This window comes from Stegodyphus dumicola, chromosome 9 (genome assembly GCF_044657685.1).
Source record: "Stegodyphus dumicola isolate Sdum_Otavi_A_Nest chromosome 9, ASM4465768v1".
NCBI lineage: Eukaryota > Metazoa > Arthropoda > Arachnida > Araneae > Eresidae > Stegodyphus > Stegodyphus dumicola.
The window spans coordinates 133,174,364-133,187,820 of NC_140776.1; the positions used below are offsets into that span (position 1 = coordinate 133,174,364).

General features: G+C 32.9%; 1 protein-coding gene across 1 annotated transcript in view; it reads right to left on the minus strand.

Moving 5' to 3' along the window:
- The window catches only part of LOC118191631 (uncharacterized), a 74,889-nt gene that overhangs the window by 29,696 nt on the left and 31,736 nt on the right, over positions 1-13,457 (minus strand). Inside the window, exon 6 of the mRNA XM_085824547.1 lies at positions 11,781-11,837. Within this exon, the coding sequence (XP_085680673.1) occupies positions 11,781-11,837 (57 nt within the window). The remainder of the gene's footprint in view (positions 1-11,780; positions 11,838-13,457) is intronic.

The window sequence follows — 13,457 nt, forward strand, 5'->3', positions numbered from 1 at the left end:
ATGTCGAGAAACGGAAGAGAATTGCAAGTCTCAAGTTCAAAAGTGAACTGAATAGCAGGATCAATAGAATTCATTGTTGAAAGAACTCTATTTAAATCATCTTTATTACCTTCAAACAGGGTAAAAGTATCGTCTACGTAGCGGAACCATGCCGGGAAGTTTAAAGTTTCAAACAATTTTGATTCATAATAATGCATGTAGATATCAGCCAGGATGGGACTGAGGGGGCTTCCCATGGCTAATCCCTCAGTTTGCTTGTAATATTTGTTTTGGAAACCAAAATGTGTTTGTTTCAAACAGAGTTGGGTGAGAGAAATTAGCTCATCAATTTCGATGCAAGAGAAATGAAATTCGCGAAGTCTGGTTTCTAGACATCTTAATGCACCCTCCACTGGGACATTGGTGAACAATGATTTTACATCAAAAGAAACCATGAGTAAATTACGAGGAGAAATGTTTTTAACCTTTTTTACAAACTCTATTGAATTTTTTATGGTGTAAATGTTATTGTCTAATAGAGTGGAAAATCTAGAAACTAAATATTTAGCTAATGGATACGAGGCAGTACCTAAATTTGATACAATAGGGCGGAAAGGAATACCACTTTTATGAATTTTGGGAAGAGCATATAATCTGGCACAATTCGCAACAGATGGGATAAGCGAATGTTTTAAGTTGCTTGAAATGATTTGCGAAGATTTGATCGCAGTTTTTATTTTGGATAAGTCCGAAGGTGAAGGATCTTTAGGGATCGGATTATATGGTCCTTCGTTTAAGAGTTTAGTGACACCATCGATGTAAGTGTTCTTATCCATGACGACTATCTGGCCACCTTTGTCGGCCTTTGAAATGACAATATCCGGGTTAGAATGAATCTCGCGCATTGTAGCTCTTTCTCTCGCAGTCAGATTTGGTTTCAAAGGTTTATTATTGAATTTCACATTATGAGCGATAAGATGCCTAATCATTTCTTTCTGTGAATCTGAAACTTTACTGAACTTGAAAGCTTTTTCGATAGGAGCCAAAATCTTTGGAATCGAGGGTTTACAGGTTTGTGAGAAGTTAAAATTATATTTTAGAATTCTCTCTTGTTCTTCTGAAAGACTAACATTAGAAATATTAACTATTGGCTTGATGTTTACAATGGGAAGATTTTTTGAACTACTTGAACTGGAAGACTGTAAAAGAAGTTTTTCGAATTTAACTACAAGGGTGTTTTTATGACGGTTAACTGCATTCTCCGTTCTAGACCAAGACTTTTGTTCAAGGGCAGTGAATTTTGGATATGTTTTAGCGAGTTCCAGATGAAGCTTATAGAGTTCATGTTCAATTTTGGACAATTGTTGACGTGTATCCCTTATCACGGACCGAAGTAAGGCAAGTTTGCAATTTAACAGAATTCTTGAAACGCGACTCGAAGGTTTTTGATTAGATTTGATTTGAATAAAATTGGGGATCAATTTTTTACATTTACATTTAAGTAAAAAGTCAAGATGATTCAGGAATTTTTGCCGTTTCAGGCGTAATTTAGTGAAACGATTAACGGATGAAGGCATGATAAACAATGCAGAAAATCAAACTAAATTAACTGAGCAATAATAAAGTACACACAAAATAGCAGAAAAATCCCTCACTGAAATGAATAGAAAACAAAATGTTTGTAAGCAAAATGCATGAAATCAGACAAGCAAAGCACAATATCCAAATGTACAAAACATAAACATAACTTGAAAATTGCAAAAATGTACTCACCGAAACTCCTACAATCACAAAATGGCGGCCACACCGTGCAAAAAAGAAAGCAAAAAGTAAGCCTGTTTGGGGCTTCTATAATTAAGACAACAATAACACGCCGAATAAATACTAATTCAGAAGTCAAACAACAAAAATCAGCGTTAATTTACAAAACTTTCACAGGACTAGTTTCGATGGTTTTACCGAACCATCATCTTCAGCTGCAAAACCGCAAATGAACAAGACAGGAAATAATGTTTAGATAAGATTAGTATTTATTCGGCGTGTTATTGTTGTCTTAATTAAGAGTTGACATGTTAAGTAGATAAAAATTGAATATTTTTAACAATTTCTAGCTGAGAAAGTAATTTTTTATTTAATGTTTAATAGTCAGAAGTCAATTGAACTAATTGGAGGAAGTGAATCTTTGTTTTAATGTTTAAGTGCTATGTTCAATATGTTTTATTCTAAATTAGTTTTTTTAAATGAGTTTAATATTCTTGAGTTCCTGCTTAAAATGATTAAGAACTGTGACGTGTTTCCCTATGATTTTTGAGTTAATGAAATAATGTTTAAATTGAGATTGTTATGAAAAGAAAAAAACTATGAGGACATTAAAAGATTTTGTAGGGGTAGTCTGGCCAGCTATCTTAAGTTATAATGTGTGGGAATTTTCAATAAATGTGTTTATTATCTTTAATATTGTATGTTTTTTTTTTGTGTGTATTAATTGTGGTCTACTGTAGGTCACCCATGTGATCCTAACGGAAACTTGGTTTTTCAACCGAACCTGGGTAATTATATTTGCGGTAGTAGAAAAAAATTAATTTTAGTTGGTGACTATACGATCGGTTTGCTGAATTTATTTTGATTTGAAGAGTAGACTTCTTAATTGGGAGATTTATCTTTCCCCGGTGTTTGGAAGAGTTCTGTGTGATATTTGAAATGTTCAAGGTTTAAGCTTATCTCTAGATTTAAGATTGAAATTTATGTGTTTTCAGGTTGGAGATATAAATTAGTTTTAATTTAGTGAGAGATAGCCTGTTAAAGATTTTGTTGTGGATGTGCATAATTAATCGTGATTCTACCAAAACACCAGGGAGGATATCTTTCTTTGATGTCTTTTAGATATAAAAGTTGTGATTACTGAGTACAGAGTTTAGCACAAAAGTTTAGTAGCTTTTAGTAATTAGTTTTAGTTTTTTTTTTTTTTTTTTTTTTTGTCGCGGCACCAAGGAGTCAGTTTTGAAAGAGATAAACGTTAAATGAAAAATTTAATTTTTTTTTTCTACGTAACAAATGGTGCCGTGACCTCGCGACTGGTAGACCACTGTATGTAAATGTGTATTTTTGAATTATGTATTGAATTTCTATTTTATGTATGCTTGTACTGTGTTTTGAGTAGAGCTGAATTTTTATGTTTGCGTTTACCTAGCTCTCTGACTCACCTTTTACTTAATTTAAAGTAATGTATGGTATTGGAATTTTTCTGAATTCCTTGTGTTAACTGCAATTTTTTAATTGTTTGATTTGGTTAGTTCATTTTTTGTGAATTATGTTTTAATGTCAGAACAATTGTTTGTTTTAATTTAACAGTGAAGTTTTTTTTAAGTTCGTAAATGGTGTTATTGGATTAGGGAATTAGTACAACAGATTTGGATTTTATTTTGAGTAATTGAGTTGCTTTCTTAACTTTAATGCGCGTTAGTTTGTAAAGTTCCGAGGGACCAGTGATAGTCTGTTTAGAAATTTGACTGAATTTTTTTTAGATTTTAGGGAAATGTTTAGAATATCAGCTTGAGTGAAGTTGTTTAGCTTTTTGTGTGTTCAATTATTCTGTGGTTGTGGTTTGGCTTAATGAGTTGTACAAGTTGTAATTGAGATTCCACCTAATTTCTGAGTTTTGTAGTTTGATGATTAGTGATTACTGTTGGTGAGAAATGGTTAAACAGTAGAAGTGTAGTGTTTTAAGAGAATTTAGAATTGCGAGTTATGAGAATTTTGTGTGAAAAGGTTCAATTGTTGTGTTGTGAAATTTATGAAATTAGGATAATTACTCTTCTATACTCATTATGTAGGTGTTCAGGTTTTTAAATGCTAGTCTAGTGAGGAAATTAACAGTGAGTTGTGTAACATTTGTTTTTAACTGTGAGTTAAATTGTTAATGAGTAATCTATTTGATTTTATTAGTTTTTAAATTTTTTGTCACTGGATTTCGGTTCTTGATGGAATTTGTTGCAAACTTATGGTTTTAATTCTAATTCGGTATTTGAGTTGTGTGCTGGTTTGGATCATTGGCGTGAAATGAGAATGAATACTTATACGGGAGACTTCAGGTTGCTGGAGCAGTTTTTGTGTGAATTTGATATTATGAGTTTTTTTTTTTTTCATTAGTATTATGCTATGCATTTTCAGTTTATTGCCATTGTTTTAAACTCACAAGACTTCTTGTTGCTTTTATACTTGGGTAGAGACACTGCCAGGTTTCAGTGTGGATTTTGACTTGGAGCTTAGTGTACGGATTTGTGGAGTTATTGATTTTGAGTTGAGTTGAGTTTATTTTGGAGATTTTGAGTTTTAAAACACTTCCTCCTTGTTTGAGATTTTCACATTTATTCCTTGCATAAATTTTTGGTAGTCTATTTGGTAGATTTTTTGTGTTTATGCTAAAGTCTGCATCTCACAATTGCAGAGCATGCACTTTTGTCCTGAACAGACTGCTGTCTCGTTTTCTAAATTGGGGTTTTGTATGTTTCATTTTGTTTGTTTACTTTGGGCGTTTTTGTATAGATGTTGCTCAATACTGCATTTTCTCAAATCAGTGCACATTCCCTAAACAGCTTTTGTAGGCAAATTTTATGTTTCATACAGTTTGAATTTTAAGGGTATTTTGAACACCTTTTTGTTATTTTGAGATTTTTATATGTGTTCTTCAACTTGCTTCGGTTCGGTCTTGACGTAGTCCTGGTGACAAATTTTTGTCTAGAATTATTTTTTCTCGATAATTGATTTATTATTGAGTTTTGATTCCTTACATTTGTCTTGAATTTTCTTTGGCTCTTTGAAGAATTTTTTTTTTAAGTTCCGGGTTTATTTAATTGGTTTTCACTCTGTTGGTGGTACGCGCATGTTAAGAGTTTTCTTAGTTTCGGTTTCAGTTCGTGACTCCATAGTGGTTTGCGTTTAGGAATTTATTCGGCTGGTCCGAACTTTCATTTCCTGTTTCAAGTTAAGTTTTCAAATTTTTTTTTTGCCTAATGTTTCTAGTTACGCGCTAGACGTTTTTTTGGTTTAGATTTTGGTCAAGTTACTGAATTCCGTTTCTGGAGCTTCTCTCTGCGTGTTTGTACTTCCTTTCAGTTTAGAGGTTATTTCTGATAAACTTTTCTGGTTCTTGTTGTTTGCTTCTGTTGTTGATTAGGATACAAAAAGCTTGTATTTATTTACTCACTAGTTGTTTGGTTGTTTCGGGTTATGAGCATTGTGATACCAAGTTAGTAATTAAAGGTATCAGTGACACTTCACTCTTGCTGTCTTTGTAGCTACAAATTGAATTGTATTTAAATGTTTTAGTTGAATTTCCTTTTTCGTTGGTTTAAGTGAAGGTAAATTTTTAATAGTTGTGTGTACTTATCACTGTTCTCCGTGACTACTTCCAAGTGTGTAATAATATTCTGCAGTTGTGCATAATTTTTGTGTAATTATTAAGTCGTGTGTAGAAAAATTTTGTTTCTCAAAATTTTTCTTTTTCCGTACCGTGGGGGAATTGTTAAGGAAAATTCTTATGTATTTTTGTTGTATATAATTAGTTCGTAGTATTTTACTGTGCATAATGTATTCTTAGTTATTATATTATTTTTTGTGTTTAATGAATTTGTATTGAGCTTATTTTAAATTAATGTTTAATATTTAATACTGTTAAACTTTACGGCAAACCTCCCTTAAGTTTGGCTGAATATGTGTTACAGTTAAAAGGGCGCGGTTGTATTTCCGTTTCTCACGCGTAGGCGTCTTTGGAGGTTAGAGGTCACTGTCCAGCTGCATTTTTCCCCTTTTTTCGCGGGGGTTGAAAACACGTGTTTTTCTCGTCCAGAGGAGAATAGTTCTAAGGGGCAGCGATATTTTGACACAGTTATAGGTTGGAAACATTCTTCTGTTGCGTGGGAAAGAAAGGGTCTGTCTTCTTGTAGAAAGTTCTGAATTTCTGAGAATTTCAGTGGCGATTTATGACCTTTCTTTTAATTGGCGAAAGGGAGTCCTAGTTTTCGTAAGATTGGCTAAATTTTTTAATTTTAGTGTTGTTTGAACCAATAGTAATTTTGAGGCGTTTCTTGGTGTGGGTAAACCGAGGTTTCTTAAGCCGTTGCACGGAAGGCAGGGAATCTTTTTTTTGGACTTGAAAAAATAGCGATTTGTAGAGAAGACTTTGAAGAGGTTTTTTTGAGCCTTAGGGGTTTGCGACTTTGACGGCGGCCCCTACGGGGCCTGCCGCGGTCGGTCGACCGCGGTATACAGTTAAGTTTTTATCTCCGAGATTTCTGGGTACGGAGGGTGACGGCGGCAATTCTTGCGGCATTTTATTTTCAATTTCGTCGCTGAGATCTCTTCTTCCCATTTGTGGAACAGTCTGAACTGCTCGTTCGTGCTGGAGTATCTATTTTGCTTTAGAAAAGGTGGAAATATGGAAAGTCGTCATCGCCTGAGGTCTGCTTTGGTCTTTTGTCTCCAGTTTCGACCTCTTTCTCTTATCTTCAGTGGAACTTCGAAAACGGGAAGATGATTGAGTGAAAGTGCTGCTTAACGGAGGAATTTGAAAACTTTAAACTGGAACTATGAAAAGGCTCCGGTTCCGGAAAACAACGATGAAGATTTGGATGTTATTGTTTCGGGATTTGTAATTTAGATCAATGGATTTGGGCAGCTCCCTGATTCTCTCAAAGGTGGTACGCCGATTTCGTGAGTGACTTTTTATTTTGATACATAATCTTTTTAAATTTGGAAATGTTTAATACTAAAGCAAGAGTTGACATGTTAAGTAGATAAAAATTGAATATTTTTAACAATTTCTAGCTGAGAAAGTAATTTTTTATTTAATGTTTAATAGTCAGAAGTCAATTGAACTAATTGGAGGAAGTGAATCTTTGTTTTAATGTTTAAGTGCTATGTTCAATATGTTTTATTCTAAATTAGTTTTTTTAAATGAGTTTAATATTCTTGAGTTCCTGCTTAAAATGATTAAGAACTGTGACGTGTTTCCCTATGATTTTTGAGTTAATGAAATAATGTTTAAATTGAGATTGTTATGAAAAGAAAAAAACTATGAGGACATTAAAAGATTTTGTAGGGGTAGTCTGGCCAGCTATCTTAAGTTATAATGTGTGGGAATTTTCAATAAATGTGTTTATTATCTTTAATATTGTATGTTTTTTTTTTTTTTTGTGTGTATTAATTGTGGTCTACTGTAGGTCACCCATGTGATCCTAACGGAAACTTGGTTTTTCAACCGAACCTGGGTAATTATATTTGCGGTAGTAGAAAAAAATTAATTTTAGTTGGTGACTATACGATCGGTTTGCTGAATTTATTTTGATTTGAAGAGTAGACTTCTTAATTGGGAGATTTATCTTTCCCCGGTGTTTGGAAGAGTTCTGTGTGATATTTGAAATGTTCAAGGTTTAAGCTTATCTCTAGATTTAAGATTGAAATTTATGTGTTTTCAGGTTGGAGATATAAATTAGTTTTAATTTAGTGAGAGATAGCCTGTTAAAGATTTTGTTGTGGATGTGCATAATTAATCGTGATTCTACCAAAACACCAGGGAGGATATCTTTCTTTGATGTCTTTTAGATATAAAAGTTGTGATTACTGAGTACAGAGTTTAGCACAAAAGTTTAGTAGCTTTTAGTAGTTAGTAGTTTGTTTTTTTTTTTTTCATTTTGTCGCGGCAACAGATTAGTCAGTTTGAGAAGTTCAAAGTTAAATGTAGATAAGTAGTTTTTTTTTTCCACATAACATAATCATTATATTATATTAATTGTTATAACATTATATTATGCTAACTATTATATTATTTTAACTATCATTATATTAATTACAGTAATTATGTAACTAATTCAACTTTTTAATGGTTTTAATGAAGATTGAAGAAGCTAAAATTAATATTGAAGTGAAGCATCATTTAAGGCAGTAATGGATATTGGCTAAGACGTTTCAACGATAAAAGTTATGTAGCAGACAAAATTGGAGTGAAAGCATCTAGTGATGTAAATGTTTTACAGATAACAAAATATTTTCGTATCCCCAAAACGAAAAGAAGTATTTATGATGCTGATTTCAGTGAAATCCTTTTTGATGTAGTTGCGATTATGAATTTTTTTTTTTTTTTTTTTTGTCATTCATTCGACCGATTTAGAATTTTCAGAAAAAACGTTAAATCTACATTATTGGAAAAGGATAATTTAACGAAATTCAGATTAATGGATATCAACATGGAATTATGAAACAAACTTGTTGCGAGTCTCGAACCAGGTGAAAAGCTTAATATCGAACCTGAAAACTGTGCAATTAAAAACTGTCATAGCCAATTACGAACATCAGAATTGGTGTCTGCAATCAAGACGATAAATAATATAATGATATTTAATTAATTTATACTAATAAAAAACAAATATTAGTGCCGCCCTAAGTGGGAAAGGGTCAGTGACTGTAATTAAAGTATCGAAAGGTCCCGGGCTTGAATCCGGAAGAAGGCATCTTTGCAAATGGATTATATGTCTGCGATATGGAGAGATTCACAATATACGGGGAACCGAAAGTCTTCCCGACAGGTTGATGGTAAGGAAAGAGTGATGGGAGATCTTTGGAACCGTTCCCTTGAGCACATTCTCTCAAAATTGGGGCGGAACTGGGCAAAGACCGACTGTTACCTGTATCACACTCAAAGCTTTTGCCAACGATGGACGCAATCTTGTATTCTTTACCACAATAAAATTTATGAGCTTGTTCTGATTAGGCAGACAAGTGAGATTAGTCACAACACAATAGAATTGTTAATTATTAATATTAGTAACGAAAGTTTAGATAAATTAAATGTAGTTTTTTTAAAGGAGATTTATTTGCTAGAAATTTTAAAGAGCTGCTAAAGGAGGAAATCTGTGAAACATCAAATTTTTAATGACGATAAATATTATTAGAGAATCGATACACTGTGATCACATTAATGTCTATCTAAAATAAAAGATCAGGAATGTCAATGTCTTTATGCACCGTTGAATGAAATGCAATTACGCATTCTGATAAATCCAGACATCTTGGATGCATTAATTTGCACTTGTTGCGTATTAAAGAAATACTGGAAGTAAAAAAACCAGGTGCCGTTGTTATAGCCTGTTTCATGCCAAGAAATTTAAATTTTGCGCAAGATTATACAAGAATTAAAAGAAAGTACTTTTGGTGAGATTAAATAAACAGTACGTCACTTAATCGTGGTCATTCGGACGATGATCTACATGGCTATTTGGAGGGGAAATAAACATTCTGATCCTAAATCATTAAAGTTGTTTAACAGGAAGTATCACTGGAATGTTATATAGACACTGTATGTAGTTTAAAAATATTAGACATGAGAAATAGAGGAAAAGTTGATTTATTAGGAGGATGATTATTATTCCTATAGTTTCAAGACATACTAGAAAAAACTTGACCCAGCACATTTTTCACATCGTGAATAGTTGATGCTTGGAAATTGTATGCGAATAATTAAATATATTTCTTTGCTCAGAATGTTTGTGGGAAATATTTGTATAGCATTCTATATGAAATTTTACAAAGTGTTACCTAGTCACCGTGGAAGTAACATCTATCGAAACATACACTTCAATTACGTTCTTCATATTCAGTGAAACACTGAACATCATGGCACACATGAAAGTGTGCCTTTTGTGATATCTATCACAGAATAACCGTCCTATTGTTTTGGGTGGCACGGATTGTTTGGAAACATTGGCAGTGCAGAACCATGTTGGTAAGATAGAACAGTTGAGTTATATGGTTACATGTGAAACCTTGATTGGGACAAATAATCTGCTTATATCATGACAAGGACGTGTTTCACAACAAATAAATCCAAGCCTTTTTGTTCAAAATGCAAACTGTCGCCGAAGGTTTGAAAATTGCTTTAACTCCATTTTCACTTAAGCGCAAACTGCGCTGCGCCAGGTAATGTACTCAGATAGGCTCGTTTCTAGAGTCTAAACAAAACACCAGGATTCGCAGAAGGTGTATGACACCTTAATTTACTGCCTCATACCGTAAGCGAATAGGGCTGGCGGACCACTTTCTTGACTCGCTATGTGCCTAATAGAGAAGATAAAAGTCGTTTAATATACTGGATCGGATCTGAATCTTGGCAGCTTGGGCTCAAACAAAGCGTCAGGGTTCTTAGGATAAGTAAGTCTACCTGGAGTTGGACTTATGGACCGAAGGAGCCATCTTACTATTATGTCCCAATGCAGAGACAATTAAAAAAATCAAGTACTGGAAGTTTACCACGCATTTTGCCATGAAATGCTTCAGCAGAAAGTTATACTTCATTTTAAAATTCGAAGAAATAAATAATAAATATTATAAAATACTCTACTAGAAAACACTGTACATCCTGAGAATGGGGCTGAAAATAAACAAAATATTACATTCAGCATTTCAAACGCGAATCACTTAGTTTTTTAACGCGCATTATAATAAGAATGTTTATTTTTAATTATTTTTTGCAGCCTTTTTGCAGAAGTGTAACTGTGTCAAGATATGAATTGAAATCCTGATAATATGATTCAATCCTCATAATAATGAAATAAATTAAACAAAAATTTTTTATGAATCATATGTTAATCAAAATTCATTTATTCGCACAGAGAAGAACAACTAAGCGAAAACTGTTAAATAATTTCAATCGCCGTTTTGCAAATAATTTTTAGCATTTAATTGAAATGCTATCAAGTCTATCTGACATTTTTCTTCGGTATCATCAAAGGCTATAAAAGATATTTTTTAAAATTAGGTATACTACATTAAATTAAAACTGGTTTTATAAAAACGGTTTGTGCTATTTAAGATAATAAGAAATGAGTTTTGCTTATACAGGGAAAGAGAATGTTCTGTGTTCAAGGAACAAAATATTCTGCCAGAATAAGAGGACTTTCACCAGATTGTGTCGAATGATATTATAACTATCTGCAAAACATTGTCAACGTATATTTATATTTTGCCATGTTTTAAAACTCAAACTTGTCATGTTTCCTTTTCGTCTATAAACTTTATTAGTTGAATATTCAATATTTTGCCATGTTTTAAAACTCAAACTTGTCATGTTTCCTTTTCGTCTATAAACTTTATTAGTTGAATATTTCAATATTACCTTTAAATAAAATGGCAATCTATTCAGAATAATATTTTCTTTCAGTAGCATGATATAACAAGCGAAGCAGTCTTCCACTAATTGCTTATATTTAATCACTAATATAATCACAACAGGAAATGAGTTTTTCATTGAGCACGGTTTGTTCTTTTGCTTTCCTGAGTAAGGAACTAAATGAGTTTGTCAGGTTTCTTACTTTTTAGAGTTAAATTCAAATACGATTTCTTTTAAAAGCTTAGCAAAATGTGTTTATGAGTAGTGAGAGTAAAAACACTTTTAATCGAGTAATTTAATGATTTAAATTTTCTTCCTTTTTTTCTATTAGATATTTTGCAGATGGCATCTGGTCTTTTGCGACAGATCTCCCATCTCTCTTCCCCTACAGGAAACCAGTCAAAGGTATTTTTGGCACGGCAGTATTTTAGGGACCCCATGCGGCACTACTATATTGTTGGCAATCGTAATAGATTAAGGTACATAACTTCTAAATTGGATATTGTAATGTTCAGTAAATATAAACTAGTGAACTTGAAATGAGACCCATGTGTAGAGATATCGTTAAAGCAAATAAGAAATGAATGACGGAACTACGTTAATAATCATATATTCAGAGTGATTAAATAAATATACTTACTTGGAAATATACCGTATTGAATGATAATTCCCTATTCTCTTTTGCTTTCGATGTAGTCTAAAAAATTTGAAATGTATATAAATGTTATTTAATTATATCTAAATCTACAATAATTGCATCAATTTTACATTTAAAACATTTTTGAAAATACCTTTTCCATGAAACATAAATTAATTGTGCTGTTACATTGCTCTCAATAACACTGTATTACTTCGAATTTCAGCGGCGGGGCGATTATAAATTGGAAAATAATAAAAACGAAAATGATTTTCTATCAGGTATAGAGAAATATTTACCGTAAAATCATTTTGATGTTACAATGTTTGGTTAGTCTATATGAGTACGGCAAAGCACTCAAGGACTGACTGCTTAAAAGGAAGGATGCATTCGTGGAGGGTGTTTAAGGAAACTGGTTCATATACACGACACGCATGGCCGAAAACCACGAAACGTCATACAGGCAGTTCGTTCGCCAGGATTTGAACCAAAGGCCGAACTACGAGTGTTCAGCCCTGGTGAGCTTGGTTATTTGATACCCAATCATTGGTCAGTGGGAAATAGTCAGAAGTAAGTTATTAAAATTTACACTTAAAGATTTAAGACGCATCCTAATTTTCCGTCATAAATAATTTGAATAAATTTTGAGGTTTTATTTCGAAGTAATATGGTATTTCTATGAAAGATGAGCAAGTATTAGTGTCAGGCTGAACCGAGTTTATTGAGAGGAGGTATTAGTCAAGGCTGAATTCGAGGAAGGAACCTCGTTGGCTTAAACAAATTGTTCCCGATATACCAGAAACAAGGAGACTTGTCATATACGATAGGAACAGGCATGGCCTGATTATGAGGACTTTCTTGAATTGATTTCATACGAGAACTTCGAAAAATATGTTGCATGCCATAAATAATAAATTTGTATGATTTATATTAATAAACATTTCACAACAACTCTTTTTAACATTCCCGAAGTTAATAGTGATTGCCTTTAAGGCACAATAACACGCCGAATAAATACTAATTCAGAAGTCAAACAACAAAAATCAGCGTTATATTTACAAAATTTTCACAGGACTAGTTTCGATGGTTTTACCGAACCATCATCTTCAGCTGCAAAACCGCAAATGAACAAGATAGGAAATAATGATTAGATAAGATAAGAAAGCCTGGACAAGAATAAGCAAGTGGCGCCATCTGTTGGCGAAACCAGAACTAAAACATAATTTCTCTAAAAGCCGAAGGCAAATTTGGATTGGAATTAGGATCGTTAACTAGAACAGAAAGATTTTTATGAATGTGAAATGCCTCTAGAAAATCCAGTTCTCCAATGGAAGAGGTTTTTTGAATAATTTTGGCAGCAGAAAAATTGAAAGTGTGATTTTCGGACCAACAATGTTGAGCAACAGAAGACTTCTGTGTTTCCTTTTTTCTAACATATGCCTCATGTTCTTTGACGCGAAATTTTAAGGCTCTCTTAGTTTGGCCAATGTAAATTAAACCACACTGGCAAGGAATCCTATAAATACCCCAGGAATTCATATCCGGAATGGGGGTCCTTGAGTATAGAAGTTGGAATTTTATTGATGGGAGAATAAACAACCCGAAAGTTAAATTTCTGCAAAATATGTGCAACTTTATAGCTAATTGATGGAAAGAAGGGAATGACAACAGAATTTTTAT